At 40.5% G+C, this 19,836-nt stretch overlaps 1 protein-coding gene across 7 annotated transcripts in view; it reads right to left on the bottom strand.

Moving 5' to 3' along the window:
- Positions 1–18,298, bottom strand: part of pdm3 (pou domain motif 3) — a 46,240-nt gene extending 27,942 nt beyond the window's left edge. For 4 of the 7 annotated variants that reach the window (XM_066290312.1, XM_066290313.1, XM_066290315.1 and 1 more), the window contains exons 1-2: positions 17,835–18,297; positions 6,771–6,907 (exon numbers count right to left, since the gene is read on the bottom strand). In XM_066290312.1, the coding sequence (XP_066146409.1) occupies positions 6,771–6,884 (114 nt within the window). In that variant the 5' untranslated portion in view covers positions 6,885–6,907; positions 17,835–18,297. Of the gene's footprint in view, positions 1–6,770; positions 6,908–17,834 lie in introns of all 7 variants that reach the window. The other 3 variants (XR_010732798.1, XM_066290314.1, XM_066290317.1) reach the window with 3 other exon arrangements.
- Positions 18,299–19,836: the final 1,538 nt, after the last annotated feature.

Here is a 19,836-nt window from a genome sequence, read left to right as displayed (position 1 = left end):
ACAGATTTCTATGTTCTTTGTTCTGAACAGAATCGAAAAGAATTGCAGGAACGTTTTGTTAGTGGTCAGTACAAGATATATTTATTTCAACATCAAGAAAAAAATAACTTAATTGAATATCATCAGAAACATTGGAAACGAACAAGAATTGAAAAAATTTAAAAAAAAATTGCATTGATTGTAAACTAGCCACCACTTTAAACATCAGTAAAAAACAATTTATAGCAAAAAATAATATTTCTATTATATTATATATTTTAATAATATTTATATTATTTTTTTATATCAATAAAAAATCTAGTTTCTGCCATATTTGAAATATCCACCAACAACGTTTTTCTACGTGTATTTTTTAACACTCTGTATTTTGAAAACGAAGCGTTTGCAGGTATTTGTTTATTAGACGTTTTCCACTTGAAACGCACGCAGGATTCCACCCGTGAATTTTCTACGCATAGTCGGGAAACACCCTGTACAACACAAAAACGAATTCGGAATCAGCACAGCTACCCACTTAAATTGCGATAATCGATCCCTTTTCGAAACGTTTCAGTCCGCATGGCGATCTAGTTGTTGAGACATGAATTAACCCGGAGTAAATCGCGTATTTTTCAAATCGGAAAGAAGAACCTCGACGAACAAAACATGCGCTGGAAGCTCCCTTAAAGTGGAGGTAACGGCACCATACCTGGTTCGCCAGCAGTTTCTCCACCAATCATTAATCGACCGAAGACAAAGGAGTTAATACAGGGTGAGGCCCCTCTCAAAAACGCTCGGCATAGTGTCAGTCTAACCCGAACTGAGCTCAGGTGATTGTATCACCGTTAATGACCTATGTGACCTTAACTAATCTGAGAGAGTAACCTGGTTTCTGTGTACCAGATCTCGCATTTGCCACATGGGCAGATGGGTTATGCTTTTATCGCCGTTTTTCTCGAGAGAAAATATTAATCAATTAACTTTCGATCAGTCCTGGTAATTAAAAATCTACCCCCATAGAAAAATCAGCCGGAGAGCGGGGCAGACAACGCGAAAAACACAATGGAATTAATTTTGCGCAATTTAGATTAAGTTCGTCTGCGATTAGTTCGATTCTATACAGGGTGAGCATCGACGTTTAGTCGTTTTTCTCAAGTTTCCGATATAAAAAGTAATATCTAATATGAGCTCACTTTTACACCTATACCAAGCCCAAATCTCAACCCTCCGAATTAGACGCACTGTTTTCTGGAGATAACTTCGAAATGGCGAGTTGAAGAAGCCCTTGGGAGGGTTGTTTTAAGCCTCCCCTCCCCCACGTTTCCGTTGACCCCTTTACTGCCCCTCGGGTGCTGTAAAGACCACTTTGATGTCCAGTTTAGGAGTTTCGTGCTGCCCCGCATAAAGATATAACAATTATGTGGGACATGGGGATAATTGTTTGGTAAACTGTTTCCTCTCCTTTGCGCGGGGATATGCTCAATAACAAAGATGCTCAATCCGTCTGGGTGATTTTTTCCAGCTCTCTCACCCTTGAAATTCCCCATTATCCACCAGGCACATGTCGGTGATTCATGCTCTATTATTATTAATAACTATGCAGATTTAAAGATTAATTTTATAGAAAGGGCGAGCTGGATGGAGCTCACTCAGACGCGAAGAAGGGGTTCACATTTCCACGAGTGTTTTTAACACTGTGGGGCTTATGTGTGTTATTGTTTTATTAACGTTTACTTCATCGGGTTTTACCACTCGTTTGAGGCCAATTCCGGATAGGTGTTCGGTAATGGTCTCTCAATCAAATCGAATCGCTTCTTCGGCGTATAAACAACCACGAACCGAACTGGCTGTTAATTTGTTTTAGTTTATTCTGTAAATTCGAAGAATTTCATTGCAAATAGCGGTAGAATGTGCGGCGAAAAAGCCGAATCGAGTATGAAGTGAGATAATCTAAGATATCGCAGGTCGGTAATTAATTCCTAATGATCATAATTTTCTTTTTCCGCCGCCGGTAATGAGCCTTTCACTAACGTGTAGGAAGGCAAAACTTGCGGGTATTTGTTGGAGATTAATGCTCAACTGCCCCTAGAAAAAAGATCACATGCGAAGTCTTAGAAGTTAGGAAAAACCCATTACAAATGTATCTCTCTAAAGCTGCTTATTAAAAACAATCTTGCTAAATCTGTCGGCTAATTAGCTCAAGTGAACTAAGGTAATCTATATACGCAGTAATTGAATATTAAAATCTTTTTGCGTGAATGCTAAAAAAGGGCCTGGCAATTGCAATTAATTTCAAATTAAATGCTTTTCGATATTACTCACATTTTGCATTTGTCCGAATCTAGAGAATAGTGTTAACGGAGGCGTTAAAATCGCCCTTGCAATTAACGGTGCAGCGAATTTGGTTTAACGTGAAATTCCTCACGTTGCAGCAGCCCCCTAATCGCGCGTACCCTACTTGCGTTAATTTTTCCTTTCTACAACACATTAGTCTAAGGTAAATTATCCCATAAGTTAATTAAATAATTAAAATCTAATATTAATTATATGACCAAATCGGATTTCTAATTTCATCATGGCTTACATTAGCTCGGCAAATGCATTAATAATTATTATGTTGCTGGCACTCGTGTTTTTATTGTTCGGTGCATACAAGCGACTTGTGAGAATTTGAATGCGTGAAGAAAATAGGGTTTTCTCTGTGGTGGAAAGGAATTTAACATTTCGTAGCAACAGTTCCCGGGACCTTCGTTTCTGGCTTTGAGCCTGGATCGCAGGACGATCTGTGGAAGTCCAGCGAAATTTACCAACTTAAACCTCCCAGGGAGGTATCACCCAGATCTCCTGTCGAAGACTGATCGATCACAATAGAAACCCAGCTCTTCGAGTACGAAGATGTCTGAGTAATTTCGAAGAGGGAAAGCGGCATGTTGCCCCAATGGTTTTTGAGGACGGACAGTCACTCTCGTACAGTCCATCATTGCGCAAGTCCAAAAACAAGGGAGTAGAAAATTACCCTTTGGACGCCGCAGAAACCAGCATGGAATTTTGGAAAGTTCCGCCCGCAGAAATAGACCAGTATAACTGGCAAAAGCTTCGTCTTCATTTCTTCGGTAACAGCGAGATGCAAAGGTCCCATTGGGTCAGGGCAGAAAGCGACTGACGGTAAAAAAATGAAATTAATTCGTTTTTCTTGGAGGACGTCGAAGACCCGATTTTTGTCCAGTCTAAAAGAGGCCAATCCACGCCACTGCCTTTTGAAGAATGTAGAGTAAATTTCAGCATTTATACGCCACCCACTCTACATATACACCATCGCTCGGGTATAGAGCAACTAATTAAAAATTTCAAATAGGCACATTTCCAAAAAAAATTGTTTTTTAATTCATAAAATACTTTAAATATATACGGGATGTTCCTCAACGATGTGCGGATACTTCAAGGTGGGATTCTACGCGAAAAAATAAGGATAGTTCGTTACGTGAGCTACGTTCCGAAATGCTCCGTTGCGAAAGTACAGGGCTGCCAAGTTTTAGAAAAACAATGGGACTTAATGAATATTTCCGAAACCGATCGAGATATTTCAATAGAATTTGGTATGTAAGGGTAGTTTATACAGGGGCATTAATTGCAATAAAAATATGCATGCGAACTTATTCAAAATTATATTAATACGACCAATGAAACAATAGAAAATTTAACACATTATGGGTTGACACCGTAATGAAATATCAATTACCATTAGCAAGAAACAAAAAAAATTATTCGTACAACAAGTGTTGTAAATGACCCCCTTCAGTTAATACGTACCCTCCCGCTCTTGTTCTCATCGAATTGTCCACTCTTTCCAATATTCACAGGGTATTTCGTATTCTGTTACATGCGGCAGCAATCCTCTCTTAATTCTTCTACATTATTAAGGAACCTCCCGTAAACTAGCCTTTTAAGATGACCCCACAAAAATAAATCTAAACTATTGAGATCGGGGGGTATTGGTGGCCATTCTTGACTTTCGGAAATTTCCATTTTTTCCCTAAATCTTTGCAGCCCCGTATTTCGTAACGGAGCATTTTGGAACGTAGTTTGTATAACACGCCATCATTAATTTCTCATGCAGATTACCACCTTAAAACATCCGCACATGATGAGGGGACAACCTGTATATATTTTTTAATATTTTCCTTGTTTGTCCAAATGTCGTGAAGGAACGAACATACTTTTAATGCATTTTGTTTATGTCCTCGTTTTCAGTCTCTTGTATTTTACGTGAAGCTCACGTGTCAAGCAACCAATTTGTTTATTTATTTTATTGCGTGATATCGTCTCTGCTGCTCACGGTACTCACTGAAAATGTTCCGAGATGCCGAGAGACGTTCATTTATCACATGAATTAAAAAATTCTTGGAAAGATTCGAAAGTAGTGAAAAGCATAGTAAAATTGCAAAAGATTGGAATTTGATTAAATCAACGATGTCAAGGGTGATTTCTACCTTTAAAAATATAGGGACCTTAGGTAGACTTCGGAAGAATGATAACTGATAAAGTGACCGACACAAGAATCAAAATGCTATCCATCCAGGATCCGTTCCAGAATGCAAGTCGCATACGACAAGAGTTATGTCTTTCGGTATCAGTGAGTATCATAAAACGAAGATTAAGACGTACCGGTTTATATGGACGAAAACCAGCAAGGAAGCCTTTCATTTCGAAGCATGATCGAAAGGCTTGATTGCGCTGTGCGAAAAGCTCGTGTGAGTTGGTTGTACGAAAAATAGAAAACTGTCCTTTTCTCAGAAAAACATCGTTTTAAAACGTTGAATTTAAACGAAATTTGTTGGGCCAGAAGACCAATTAATGAACGGTATAATTCGAAATAAAACCAAATCGACGGTTAAACACGGAGGTGGCTGTATTATAGTTTGGGGGTGCTTCGGAGTTTGATTAATGAATTGATGGTATTATGGATTCCCTAAAAAATATTCTAGAAAATCACATGCTGCTCCGAACAGAACAAAATATGAGCCTTCGGTGGACGTTCCAACACGACAACGATCCAAAGCATACCTCCAAATTAATTAAAGGGTGGTTAACCGTACGTAACGACGACGTGATGATCTGGCCGGTTCGAAGCGCCGATCTGAACCCTATAGAAGGCTTTTAGGATGAAATCGACAGAATAATTCATGAGAGAAAAAAAACAAATGTTGCGGATTTATTTAAAGAAGGTCAAAACACTTGGAGCGCAATATCTGGAACGGAAAATGATTAAAGTTTACGGACAGCAGATGTTGAGAAGTAATTAAAAATAAGGGATATGCTACCAAATACTAAATAAAAGATTTAATCGTAAGGGACAAGATAAGAAATGTTTAGTTGCTCTAGTCTTGACCGATATTTTTGGACTTTTTTTAATTTACAGCTTAAAAACGTTCAACAAATCAACCTTAACGTTAATATATTTATTTATTTAATACTTAATGTAATAGGTTGCATCGAATTTATATTGCTACAGAGAAAAAATTGAATTTAAGTTGCTCTATACGTGAGCGATAGCGCACTTTAATACATCTCCCTTCCCCTCGTCTAGCGCATTTGGAGAGCTTGATTCTAGTGAAAAATGGACAAGTTTTCCATCCATTTATTTCACATTTGGGCATAACCCAAAACTTCTTTGTTTTGCACAATTTTTTCAATTATCTGCTTTACTTTCCGACTATTTATGCTGAATTTGATGAACTGAAAACGATGAAATGGCCGCAAAGCAGATTTGCCCGCAAATATCCATTTTGGTATCTTATTACTTCATATTTATTGTTGTGTACCCTACTTCTGCGTAAACGCTAAAAATTGGAAACTTAAACAAATAGCGGGCATACCGCTTCTTGTTTATCATTCTGAAAAGGAAATAGAGAAAGTTCTTGATCGTCGAGTGAAAAGTGATATAGCCTGGAGAGCTCAAGGTATACAGGGTGTTTCACGTCCAGCCAGGGTCAGCGAAGGTATGACGCAAAGCGTGCTGGAAAGCAGCTGTAACGGCGAGTTTCGAGATGTCAACGAATCTGCTATACGTTTATGAAATCGTTCTGAAAGACTTTTCGCGATCGTTCGGATTTTCAGGAAGAAACGAGATGCCGATGGTTTCAACACATCTCCGTTCTTGTAGCCCTGCGTCCTCCTTTTCCGGCTCGTTTCCATACCAGACACCCAGTCGACCGAGAAGATGGCTCTTCACTAATACGAATAGCTCCCTGATCGAAAAAACTGAAGAGGAATATCTTGGACATAATTAACTTTCAAACTACATCGCTTTACAGCTTGCTCAATGTTCGCCCTCCCTCAGTGAAATCCCTAAAGCATCCGAACTTGGCCCGAAAATTTGATGGCTTTTTTAGGTAAATTCACAGATTCTGTGTCGTTCAAACTCATAAAGCTGCATTCTTCTCCTAGCTATTAAGCGCGACTAGCTCAAACTCGCCTCTAACATGCCATTCGCTCATAACGCAACCTTATCGAGGAATTAACTCGTTGTTTACATAGTCTATGGTTTCGGCATAATTAAAACATATGAATTAAAGCGGAATTATTCTTAATGTCAGTCATATCTCGTCAAAGATCAAAAGCGAAACAACAAAGTACTGGCAGAAGTTTAAAATCTCCCGTTCTTATCCGAGTTTAATAAGTAGTTTGAGAACATGCGATTTGGCTATAAGTTGTATTGTGCCTTCTGTGCGCTAATGCGCAGGCCACGGCTCTTTTTAATAATAATTTTTTTTTTTTCAACGTGTACATACCTCGTCTTTGATGGATAAATTGGTCGGTGCTGAGGGGGCGTGCATTGGCATGGGGGGCGCCCCCGAGGGGCCCAACATTTCGCCGTTGTCCTCCTCCACGCTGCCCTCGGCCATATCAGCCTCGCATCCTGATTCGTCTGGAAAAATAAACAAAACTGTTCAGTCTAGCCAGAGACGATTATTCAAAAGACAAATTATCCTTCCAGGTGGTAGTCTGGAGACCATTCAACGGCCGACAGAGTGAATCCCAATTTTTAAACCCATTTTCCGAGCAATTTCGCCGTCGCGGAGACGACGTTCCAGGCCAATTTTTTCCATCTCTCTTTCCACTAAGATTCGTTAATTGACTCCGGCGAAAAGGAAAGTTGGGCCAAGTTCAAGGACGCAATTTCTCCGTTTTTTCCACACTTTTTAATCCGCAATTTTGTGTCTCAAGTTTACTTTTAGATTATAGCTGAACGCATCAATAGATTCTTGCAGGAAATTGTGGCAAGCCGCCAAGACTCCGCCGGCCGGCGGCAACGCACCAGGACGGAGTGGGGGGGGCGGCAAAAAACCAGGGGGGATTTCTTTCGGCCCGTCACGGCCCTAACCTTTCTCACGTGGCGTCGCGACGCTACCGCACGTGCACTTTCGCTATCGCAAGGCGCCACGACGCTCCAAGGTCGATTCGTTTATTTTATTTTATTTTATTTTATTTTATTTTTTTTTTAAGAATTCCGCGCGCAGCGGTTCGAAAATTTTCAACCGCATGCATTTTCTGCATTATCCGTTTGCCCCCTTAGGGTCGAAACAAAAAAAACAATACCAGCTGACTTTAATGAACATAATCACCGCACTTCGCACTGAAGGCGACCCCTCCTCGTCCCCATTCAAAACGTCGCCTTTTGTCTCGATCACGCACGATTTTGATTCTTTAGGCGGGACGCCCGACTCTTTTCAGGGGCAATTTAACCCATCGAATGAAAGGAAAAAATGAGGGAGACTCGTCGCTGTTCTAATCACAAATAACAAATGAATTGGCTCGGCATTAATGGTCCTCTCCTAGTAATTAAGCATTTTTCGGGCGTTTCCCACTGAGCTGTTGTCGGGGTCGCTGGATGTCGGATACGGTAATTAAGAAGTTTGTAGATGTTGCACATGATGACGGTGTCAATACATCTACCCACAACCGTCGTGGAGGTGGCCACCTGATTCTAGAAGACTCGCATGTCGCAGAAGGCACAGATTCGGCTCAAAGGAGAATTGGATTATTCATGTTAGAAAAGTTTAAAAGGGACTCTGAGCGGTGGTCAAGGAGACCCCGTATCCAGGCAACTAACTGAGAAATTGCAATCCGCACGAGCTTACATGTGGAGCTCGTCGAGCCGACTAATTTGATATACTATATATTTGAAGGCCGTCGTTCCGTGGGTTTCCGAGATATCAAGGCTCACAATTTGAAAAGAAACGAAACTCCGACACTCCTCCACTGTCCAAGAATTTCCGCCAAGACCCCCTTACAGCCCATTACAACCTTAAGGAATCTGGATTAATTTCCCATTTAAATTTCATACATAAATTTACAAGCCTGTGCATACCCCACTGGTGGAATATGACATTCCACTACTGAAAAATATCCGCAGCCCGCAGCTATCGATGTCAACACAATATCAACTAAAATATCCCAAGCACTGCAGGATTTTTTGTTTTCTCCTCGCGTAAGCGGCAACGCCGCTCTGCGCGCAAGTCACGCTCTTCATCGCCCAAGTGGCCGGGCGACAATCCACGTGACTGGCTGCGGCAGAAGCGACGTTGCCAATGTTAAAGGAAGTATTCACAGACGTTCGTATTCGGAAACGGAAGGGTGACTTTGGTGTTTGAGTGACTCATCCTTGGTTTTAGCTAAAGTTCGTTTGGTCACGAGTCGGTATCTCGGAAACTGGAAGAGGTGGGCTCGTCTGGACCGTCAATTTTGAGTTGAGACGGTGGTGCATGCGCGCTTTTGGTGGACGATTTCGAACTCTTGTTACATGCGATAAATTCGTTAGCCATCGCGTCAACGGGACTTTTCGAGGATCTCTCGTAGCCAAGGTAAATGAAACATTCCACATATAAACCGTTCGTAATGACTAATAATTGCGTTTCATTATCCACGCCCACGCGACCAATATTAGAATCATTGTCACATATTAAAAACATTCAGGTACAACTTTCTTACTTAACCTAAATCTGATACATAGAGACTTAATTTAGAGGTAACTAATTACAACGACAAAAGCAACTATCGAAACAATATATTATTATCTTTGTTGCTAAAGGTCCCTCCCACGTGAAACAAAGTCAGCAAGTTGGCCACAGTAATGAGATAAAAAATATGCTAATTAAATATGATTAATGAAGATAATTAGGCGAGCCGAATCGTGGAAGTTTGGTTGGGCAGCTTAATGATCTTTTCAGTTAATGATTCCGTTGGCGCAATGTAACGTGTTTGCATAGAAGCTGTTGCCTCTTATTTTTGTTTTCATTCTGCACTCAAGTCGTCAGTGTAAACTTTCCCATTAGATCTAATCGGCAGTCGATCATCGCATTAAATGCCTTCACGGACATAAACAAGCCGGCAAATGAGGAAATTATAATTACAAACAAGAGCAGATTCATGTTATCTTGTATTACGCGTAATGAGGCTTTTCCGGAAAAATGGGATTAAACCACGTGTGAAATTGCCTCAGCTCCAGATAGCGGTAAAGTGCTAAAATAAACACTGTCAAAGACCAAAGGTGGAACGAAATGACCATAAAAGCTCGAATCAACACCTCGAAAGCGCAACAGGTCATCGCTTTTTTTTCCTAAAGCGAAACGAGCGAAAGATCCGAAATACAAAGAGGCGCGAGACCGCTGTCAACTCTCTGAAAATTAAGTATGAGCTAAAGCGAAAGATCGAGATAATCCCCAACTTGAAAAGCTATGAAAGTACGCTTTGCACCTCCGAATAGCCGACCAAAGAGAGGCAAAGAAAACCCGGTTCAACTGCCTTTGGGGGGGACAGAGAAGCCCAAACGTTTTAAGGTGGGAAGGAGAGAGAGAAGTTACTTCCACCACCTGGATATTTTGAGGGTTTTATGCAGGAAAACAGGCCGGGAAAGCCACTTAAAACATCAATCTTTCATTTCCAAAACAGACGAGCTTTATTTAAAAATTTGGTACGTCTGCAGCATTAATGCTGTAATACTCCAAATTTGAATTTAGGTACTTGTTGAGTTGCTTTATTGCCCGGACTGAACCTCGTAAATGCTGCTCTATTTATATACGAGATATAAATTAATAATACTAAATGATACGTGGAAAGTGAAAATATCGAAACTCCGACGGGCTTTATTTAAAAATTTGGTACTTTCATAGCACTAACGCTCCCATGCTCTAAATTTGAGTTGAAATGCTCCAGTTGCTCTATTACCCGGGCGGAACTTCGCAAATATTGCTCTATTTATATGCGAAATATAAATTAATAATATTAAATGATACGCGAAAAGTGAAAGTCTGGATACCCTGACCAGCGTTATTTAAAAATTCGGTACTTCCACAGCACCAACACTTCAGGGCTCTAAATTTGAGTTGAAGCACTCTTTCAATTGCTCTTTTACCCAGACGGAACCTCACGAGCGTTGCTCTACCAGTATACGAGATTTAAATTAAAAATATTGAGTGATGCGTGGAAAGTGAAATTTCCAAAACCCTGACAAGTATTACTTAAAAATTTGGTACTTTCACAGCACTAAAACTTTGGTGCTGCAAATTTGAGTTGAAGTACTTTTTCAGGTGCTTTATTCCCAAGGCGAAACTTCGTAAATGTGGCTCTATTTATATACGAAATATAAATGAATAATTTTAAACGATACGTGGAAAGTGAAAATCTCGAAGCCCTGATAGGTGCTACTTAAAAATTTCGTACTTCCACAGCACCAACACTTCAGGGCTCTAAATTTGAGTTGAGCCTTTCAATTGCTCCGTTACCCAGACGAAACCTCATGAGCGTTGCTCTACCTGTATACGAGATTTAAATTAATAACATTGAGTGATACGTGGAAAGTGAAAATTCCAAAACCCTGACAAGTGTTGTTTAAAAATGTTGGTACTTTCGCAGCACCAACACTCTAGTGCTTTAAATTTGAGTAGAAGTACTCTGTCAATTCCTCTGTTACCCAGGCCGCACCTCGTGAGTGTTGCTCTACCTGTATACGAGATATAAATTAACAATATTGAGTGATGCGTAGAAAGTGAAAATTTCATAACCCCGATAAGTTTTGTTTAATTTGATACCTCTGTAGGACCAATGTTGTAGTGGTGTAAATTTGGGTTTAGGTACTTTTTGAATCGCCCTATTATCGGGACTGAACATGAGTAGCGTGCCTTCATCCAATTTCGAGATGTACATTCACAAACTTAGGAAATACCTAAACGTTAAAACATTAAACTGAATTTACCGAACACTTCATCTCAATCACCATCATATAAATCTGTTAATTTAACAGGCCGTCGCTTGAAAAAAAAATTCGTAACTCAACTTTTTCGGCCTAAACAACTCCATAATGGGCCTCTTCTTTCCCTCTTGATCGGTTTTTCTTGAGAACCGGCGACGTTTCCGCAATTCGAGCAAACTTTTCCTCGAGGTATTTGATTCGATAAACTTTTCGCAAGTCCATTTGCGGCTTTTCTTTAAATTTTGCGACCGATTTATTTTGAGACATTTACGATAAATAAGTATTAAATGAATGGTTTACTACAATTTTACAATTCCTTATTAGCGACAATCACTGCGTGATGTAACGCTGAAAATGTCTAAACGTCTGAGACACTCCCATTACACGGCTCAAATAAATATTCTTCGCATAGACCGGGTCGAAATATCATAATAAAAGAGGCAATAAATAACCCAATTTACAATAAACGTAATTACAAAATAACGTTTGTTCGAATCAGTATTGTATACAAAGTGTTCTAAATAAAGAATGATTCATTAGAGGAGTATCGAAGGTAACGGCCGCGTTTACACCACGAGGAGTGGACAGGCTAGAAATTTAATAACGTGCTGAGTTGGAAAAAAATCGCAAAATTTAAGGCAATTTCGAGGGGTCTAATTAATGTTCTCGTATATTGTTTAAGATTTTAATGAGCTTGTGAACAATGGAGATATAGAATAAAACAACTCAAAACGAGACAACAACTTACTTTTCAAGGTAAATACATTTTTACAACTATTTGTAAAGTCAAATAAAATTTCATCTAAAGTAGTCAAGTCTTTAGATCTCTTCTCTTACAGAACTTAGTAGATCTTATTCATTAAGCTCAAAAAATAGTGAGGGAGCTTTTAATTCAATAACATCTGTTTATTACCCATCGTCTCTCGGATGGAAATATACGACTTTAACCATGAAATTCTTTGACTCGTGAGGTCAGATGTATTTAAAATTTGCTAAGAATTTTTCCGAATTTTACTTCGACGTCAGATAAACAAATCCGCAACTTACATTTCTTCCTTAAGTTCTGACACATCGAAAACGCTTGGGCTAGGCCATGGGCAATCCAGAATATAAGCTCAAGAAAGAGGTACGATTTCACGGAAAAAAACCTTTTTGGGAAGCAAAAGATTTTGAAAAATCAATTCAAAAATACGCGTTTCGGACACTGAGGCCGCTTAATACTCGCTTTAGCTGTTCGCATAAAAATGAATGACGTTGTAACCGTTGCGCCCCGGAAAAACATTTCAGTTGATGACAAAGTCTCCAACATTCATTAGAGGATCCTTCCTCCGTGCCTCGCGTGAGGAGCTGTTGGGAGGGTGAAACCCGACGCCACCACTTCGAGGGCTGACGCTTGAAGGAAATACTTGAAGTCTGAGAACTTCCTAAGAAATGGCCGAAAAAATGGGGTGAATCAACACCGATGGAGGTATTGGTCCTGAGAGTAGGTGCTCCTGGTCTCCCTTTGTGATCGACCCAGAGCTTACGTTTCTTCTACAACTACGGTAAATTTTCAGGTAAAAATTACTTCCCATTTAGCTCAGGTTTGTCGAGTAATTTTAGAGTTTACTTCAGAAACATTAAGTCGGTTCCGAAAACCCATTCCGGACCGTCACCCGCAGTCAGAAATACGCGCAGCGCACCGCGACTCCTTGCACATACTTCTGACTGTTTCTGACAATCCGGAATTCGTTCCGTTTCCTGTGGCAACGGTGCTTTCGTCGAGCGAACTAAGATAGTCAGAGGCGTTGGCTCGTCACGTTCTTCACCAAAATCGGCCTACCTCTGGTGTAAACGCGGCCATTCCCAGTGCTGTGTAAACGGTTATTGTGGTATGGTAATTCGTATTACGTACTTTCTTTGATTGTCGTTAACAATGTTGACATAATTTTAACTTAACTAGGGTTAAGTAGGATAAATTAGAAATGAATAAAAATTCCGCGATGGACGTGTGTCGGGAATGACAAAATTGGGTGCAGCGTAATGAGCACGATAAGAAAATAACACAAATTCTGAGTGTTAAAAACTTTCAAAACCGATGGAAATTCAACATATATTTCGCGGGAAAATCGCCCGTTAAATATTCTCTCTCCGGGATTTATTAGTCAAATTTGTTATAATAATACCGAGTTTGTTTCGTTAATTTCTTGTTAATGCTTTAACGCGGAACAGCCTGTTAACAAATTTGTTCAATTTATTACATAAGTGCTCCCACTGTCTGAAATGTTTCATTTGTTATTAATTATTGTGACGTCCCATAGTTAATAATGGGACATCTGAAATGCAAATGGTCCGGTCATTAATAAGAATACTTTGGGCCGCATTGTCGAATTGCTAAAGGTGCGCTTTATTACTCACTGTAGCATTTGCCCACACGCGCTTTTCATATTTATTTATAGCCGCAACAAAACTATGGCTAATTAATAATAGCTCTCGTACTAACAAACATTAGCAAAAAAATAATTAGTAATTTTCAGTTCAAATAAATCATACTTCCGATACGATGCAGCTTTCCAACGGATTTTTATTATTTTAATAATTAGTCAAAATTACCAACGTTTGTTTTCCCCATGTGTGCCATTAGAAAAGGAACACCTTGTCTGACGCACGGAAACTAAACAGAGAGTATCGGAGGGCTCCGGTTTCTGTAATTCAAATAAGCCCCCGAATCATAGTTAATAATATTAATTGTTATCCACGGTGTTAACACATTAAAAATGATGACTTTGAAGATTCCAACGGTATAATTTGATTGTTATGCTGAGGTGTTTTAAGTGCCGATCAGACTTATCTTGATGACCAAACATGACGTTATTACTTTTTTGGTCCTTCTCGATGAGAGGTTTGCGCCGGGAGGCCCTGGGCATGGACCAGCCCTATGTTCCGAGAACGAAGGCAATCAATTGGAGAAGAAGCTTGAAACGTTCAGAGAACCCGTGCATCGGCTTGAATTAGCGAACCTCCCGGGGGCCCCCTCACCCCAAACGAATCGAGCGGAGTGATCTCAAAAATCAGCACTCGAAAATGGGAGCGCGCAAATAATCATTTACCACAATGTCTACACCACCCGAGGGTGCGAGCAGTTCATTTTACCTCCAAATCCTTATCGCCCAAAGTGACAAAGAGCATTTCCGTTGGAAGCGAAGAACGCTGACTCTAAAGGTTAGTTTGAAGCCCAAATCGGGTTAATTCTGGTTAGCCATGCTTCAATCGACTCCCATCCAGATGTCGGAGCGAACGCGACAGTTTGGTGTGACAAGTCAGATAAGCGTAAGCGTAAAACAGCAGAAGGAAGACTACGGAGAAGGAGGACTACAAAGTGCTAATAGAATTGACGGGGGAGGGTTAGAAAACAGGAGGGAAGAGAGCAGTTGAGCGAAGTATTAAAGGAGGGTGTAAGAACGGGATAATCTGGGAGGAAATTCTCAAGGAGAAAGATTTCCAGGTCCAGTGGCTGAGCCTTAACCTCGGGGCGATCCATTGGAAGCCTTCCGTAGGTCTTCAACCGAGTCAGAAGAACCATTAACATCTTTGCTAAAAACGCAGGGTGAATGGCTCTTCAAATGAACCTAGGAACGCTTGGTAGATCACGAACGATCTTTAAGGCAATGAATGAGCTCCCGTATCCGGTTCGGAGTTGTTTCAGTCGTTCGGCTTCAGCAATAGCTACACCAATTGACCTCAAGGAGATGCTACGGACGAGATTAAGATGTACGTACAGGGGGAACCGGATTTAACTCTCGACTCTCACCTGAACCCAACTTTCTGATTTTACAAGTATTAAGTACTTTCTGGGCCCCGCAGTGCTCTTCGTTCCGTTTCAAACATTTTTCGTTATTTCCGCGGCAATAAAACTGAGGATGGGGCCTCCGTCGAAACTTTCAGAGCGCTACCGGACGATGTCCCGGGAGCGGTGGCTAAATCTATAAATGTGTCTTTTGCGGAGGGTGACTTTCCTCTTCCACTACATAATAAGGGTATATAATCCGGTATATAATAGGCGCGCTCCCGGAAACTACAGACCTGAGGCTCTATTGCGGACAATGTCCGCGATAATCGAAAAGCTCGTGAAAGGCAGTATCATGACAGTTTGTGTTAAACATAAAATATTGGACGAGTGTTTGTTTAGTTTTCAATCGTCGAGCGGTGCAAACAACGCGATCTTTGCATTTTCGGTGAGATTACACTTAGATGTGCGCGAGAGTGATTTTGCTGCGGCCGATTTCGTGATCTCTCCAAGGCGTTTGACTATGCCAGACGTGCGATTCTGCTGGGGAAAGTTAAGATCTGCGGATTCGGAGAAACGGAATTTTCTCCGCGTCAAGTCGCAACCGTCAACTTGTCGGTATTGAAAATTTTTACGTAGTTCACGAAGAATTTCCCGACTGATTCCCCCGGCTTTTTCGCCCGCTTGCTGACGATTTTGCAGGGCGATCTTGAACTGAAGACACCCGACGCGACCTCTCGTTCGTTGCCGAATTTCCCACTTGAACTCTTTGATCTGGAGTACGCGAACTCGTGGAGCTGATCGTTTATCCCGCAACTTCGAAAGGAGCAATTTTCAAAATTTCACGTTATAAATGTCTCTTGTTTTGAATGGATTTGCGACGATATAATCCTACGTTAAACACTTTCCCTTTCGGTTTTAAGGCACTATTGATCATCTCACAAAATTGCATCCTCAAAACGTGAACTCCCGTCTAATTCACGTAATTCGGCCAATATCGGAATGTGAACATGCATAATATTTGCTATCGCCAGACACTCTAAATAGCTATTATTTCCCTTTTAACTCCATTATTTATGCAAAATTTCCTCCCAGCACTCGATTTATACCGCCTGTTTTGGTTCGTGCATAATTATTTACGAGTAGTTTTGATATTATATTTAACATCACAGTTAAACTCTGGACACTAACACTTTTGCTGACGTATTTATGCGAATTTTTCCCCGTTTTACACTGATAACTGAATTTTAATGGCACTGCTAATTAAAAGTGTAAACCACTGACGAATATTCTAAATATAAAATTTCTTAATTTCCTCTATTTAATTCAAGTGTTTAATCATTATTAACAACTCCGTTAATAATCCCCAGTCTTGATTCATGGAAAAAATTATTGTGTAAATCACCATGTCATAATCAGATGTTATTCTTAAATTAACCGCAATTGCTGTGTTATTTTAATTTTCCTCTTACATTTATTTCTCAACGCGAATTTTGTAATATTTATTCGTCTCAAAGTGTTTTATTAGTGCGACTTCTTCAGATAGCACTTCACGTGGCCGAGCCTACTCGCTTGGGCACGGGGAAAAAGAAAATTCCCGAAATTTTTTAGCACGCCCCAAGTGCTAGAATGGAGCATTTTCTTCATTCGCGGAAGTTTCCGAACCCGCCATGTTCGGGCAGTTCAATTTCATGTGATTCGGGAGCGAGCTAATTACCCTTGACTTAATTTATGCCCCTTAAAAAAAAAAATTCCGTCCAATTCCCTGCTTTTCTTCTGCTGCCGCTTTCCGTTTTCCAGGCTTGCCAGTTCCGAAAATGGCGTACCAGTTCTCGATCGAGCACGGCCACATGTATTCCTTTATGAAGTTAGAACCGTCCATCACGATCATGCTCTTTAATGATTTCTCGACTCGATTGTAAGTGAATAGGAATGTTGCAGGCCATTAAACAAAACAAAATAATTAAACTTTAATGGTATAAACGGAATATCTAACAGGACCTTTTTCGCGCCTTTTATCGGGAGTGCCTTAAATTTTCATTTCGTGGAAGACTTACACCGAACGTTGTCAGGTAAAACCGGGGAAGAAACATGGCAAAGCATCGTCCATTAACGGCATAACCGTAATTAGTTTTGGTAATGATATGATCTAATTCCCGAGGCTAATTTTACTTAATACTTTTTCCAATTTCCTTCGCGCCTAATTGCCCAAAAATTAGAAACCATCATTACGTTACGTAAACTCGCGTAATTACCATGGCGAATTTGAAAATTTGATCGGCCGGCTTTAACAAACCAAAGAAATTAAATTAATTTTCACGAAATTGTTAAAGTAATCTAAATATATTTATAATTATACGCTTAGCCAAATAACAGAATTTCTTCAAATTATGGTTATTGTGGGGTATTCCCAAGCATCGGCTCTCTCTAGTTAAATGACGTATGGGGAAAACGGTGTTACGCGGTGCTTGGCGGGGTTTAACGATACAAATGCCAAGCGTAAGCAAAACAGGTAATTACCGAAAGAAATAATAATTAAGGCTAAAGATGGATATCTGATTGAAGTCGAAAAAACGCGATTCTTTCATTATTAAGAATAAGTTTGAGCCACAATGGCTGATTTGAATAATAGGGGCCTGCAGGAACTTCGTGAAAGATAATTTCAGGTACGTAGTTCAATAATGAGAAATACATGGTTTTCCGGTTTGTTGCGGTTTTATCGGTGATGAAAGTGATGGTGCGAGGTTTGCGACACAGCTGACTGTTCATATCGCATTGAAACTAATGTGAGACCGTAATAAAGCATAAACCAGTCATAATTTCATTGGAAAAACTTACCAGAGTGTGGTAAATTATTTTGTGCAACAACTGCGTACCAGTCTTGAAAATATCCCGCCGTTTTGACCTCCGATTCTTTTCCCCCTGGAAAGTTTCTCAATTCCTCGGCTGCCTCAACCACTAGTCGCCCAATTTTTTCCCGCAAAATATCAATGATGCCTCGGCTAAATCAAACTGTTTTTCAATCAATTTAACCTTCGTTTAAGTATGCTTAAATAGTTAATGTATTGTCCAATACATCCGCGATATTAGTCAACTAAGTGCCAATTAACTCGTGTATAAGTAAACGCGCCAAAATCTCTTCAAGCTCCGCTCACCGAACCCAACTCAAAAATATTCAAATTCGAAAAAACTCAATTTCGCGCCATCGCGTACGTTCAAAAACATGTGACAATCGCCGCGGCTGGATCCCCTGCAACGATCTCAATAGGCAAGCCGCGATAAAACAACTGACTGACTGAAACAACTGCCGGTCGCCGTCGCGGGCCGCTCTTCGCTTGTTTCGCGACTTACCCCTTACGGTGCGGGTGGGAAGGGGGTAAGTCGCACCCCCCGGACATCCCCCTCGCGTCCCCCCCTTATCAGGGCCACGCATGAGCAAGAATTGTAATTAGATTCGAATGTCCAGTTTCGTATTTTAGGTGGCCGATGAGGGTGGGTTTTCGAGGTGGGGGGAGGAATCGAGAGGTGGCAGCGGTGACGTCCGGGGGAGGCTATTTATGAAATATTGCGAATTTGAGTGTATCGACAACAGCGCGGAGACAAGATCCAGATCTATAGAAGTTTTACGGTATTGGTGCGCCTCATCCTCGTGGGTAAATTTGAAAGTTTCTGGCGGAAAGTCGAAAGTTTAACGCAACCCTTTTCAGGGTTCGCAGCCCTAAACCGAGCTGTGCCGGCTTGAAATACGGCCCTCATTATTTCTCGAACGATTCCGAGGATTAACTACTGAGCCTTCTTAACACTCACCCTGTCGTTTAGTATCTTCATTCGCAATATAGTTCGGTCCAGGTTTGATGAAGAGCCAAACCGACGGAAAGGTGGAAGAAATTGTTGGGAGGGGGCGATGATAAATGCTCGATTTCGGCGAAAAACTCCTCGTTTATTTGGTGTTCGAGACGTCGACTAACGCCTGGATAAAGTGATGCATCTCTAATTCTATCGAAGATACTTTTTTGAATATTGCTGATTTTTTGAAAGTTTTTGTAAATTTTGGTTCAGCTAAATGTAGTCCACATTCCGACATTAACGCAGCAAGTATCTTCGCACATTCGGAAAAACGCTAGTTTTCATTTCGCAAAGCGTTGCCATCGTCCCATGTTCGCTTTCAAAATGGCGGCACTTTTTGAAAAGCCAAGATGGCCTCCGGTGACCTAGAATTCTCGAAAAATCGATTCCTCAAACATATCTTCGCTAAAGGAGAATTTTCCGAGAACTTTCTCTTGAGATTTCAATTCTCTAACCAAAACTGAAATCGAACACGTAAAAAAGTGACTGTAAATGAAAAATGGGTAGAGAGCACGCTAATTAAAATTTAGCTCATGTCTAACAACAATATGGAATGAATATTAATAGGTGTATTAATATTAAAACGAAAACAATGGTCGAAACAAAATAACAAAACAAATAGGCATTAATAATGATAACAAGAAAAAAATAAATTTCCATTTCACTACATTCTCCGCAGCTGCACTCGGTGATGAAAAGTCATGCGTTGATTGCTCGGATAACGACTCGGACGATTCGGAAATAAGTAGTCTCCGTAACGGCATATTCTGATAATTGAATAACTTCGTCTTCGTCAGTGGTCATCCCACATATCAAATTTATATCCCATTAAGACAGAGAGGTTCTTCTTTTACATAGGAGTGTTCGATAAGGCAAGAACCAACAGCGCTTGCGGTGCCTGCACGACCTGTGCCACCTCAGCTGGTGGGGTGACTTCGGAGACTCCCAGAAGGAAGTCAGGGTCCAAGATCGGAGTCTGCCCTTCTTTGATCTC

The sequence above is a fragment of the Euwallacea fornicatus genome, chromosome 15 (genome assembly GCF_040115645.1).
Source record: "Euwallacea fornicatus isolate EFF26 chromosome 15, ASM4011564v1, whole genome shotgun sequence".
Classification (NCBI taxonomy): Eukaryota; Metazoa; Arthropoda; class Insecta; order Coleoptera; family Curculionidae; genus Euwallacea; species Euwallacea fornicatus.
This window is presented reverse-complemented; position numbering and strand designations above follow the sequence as displayed.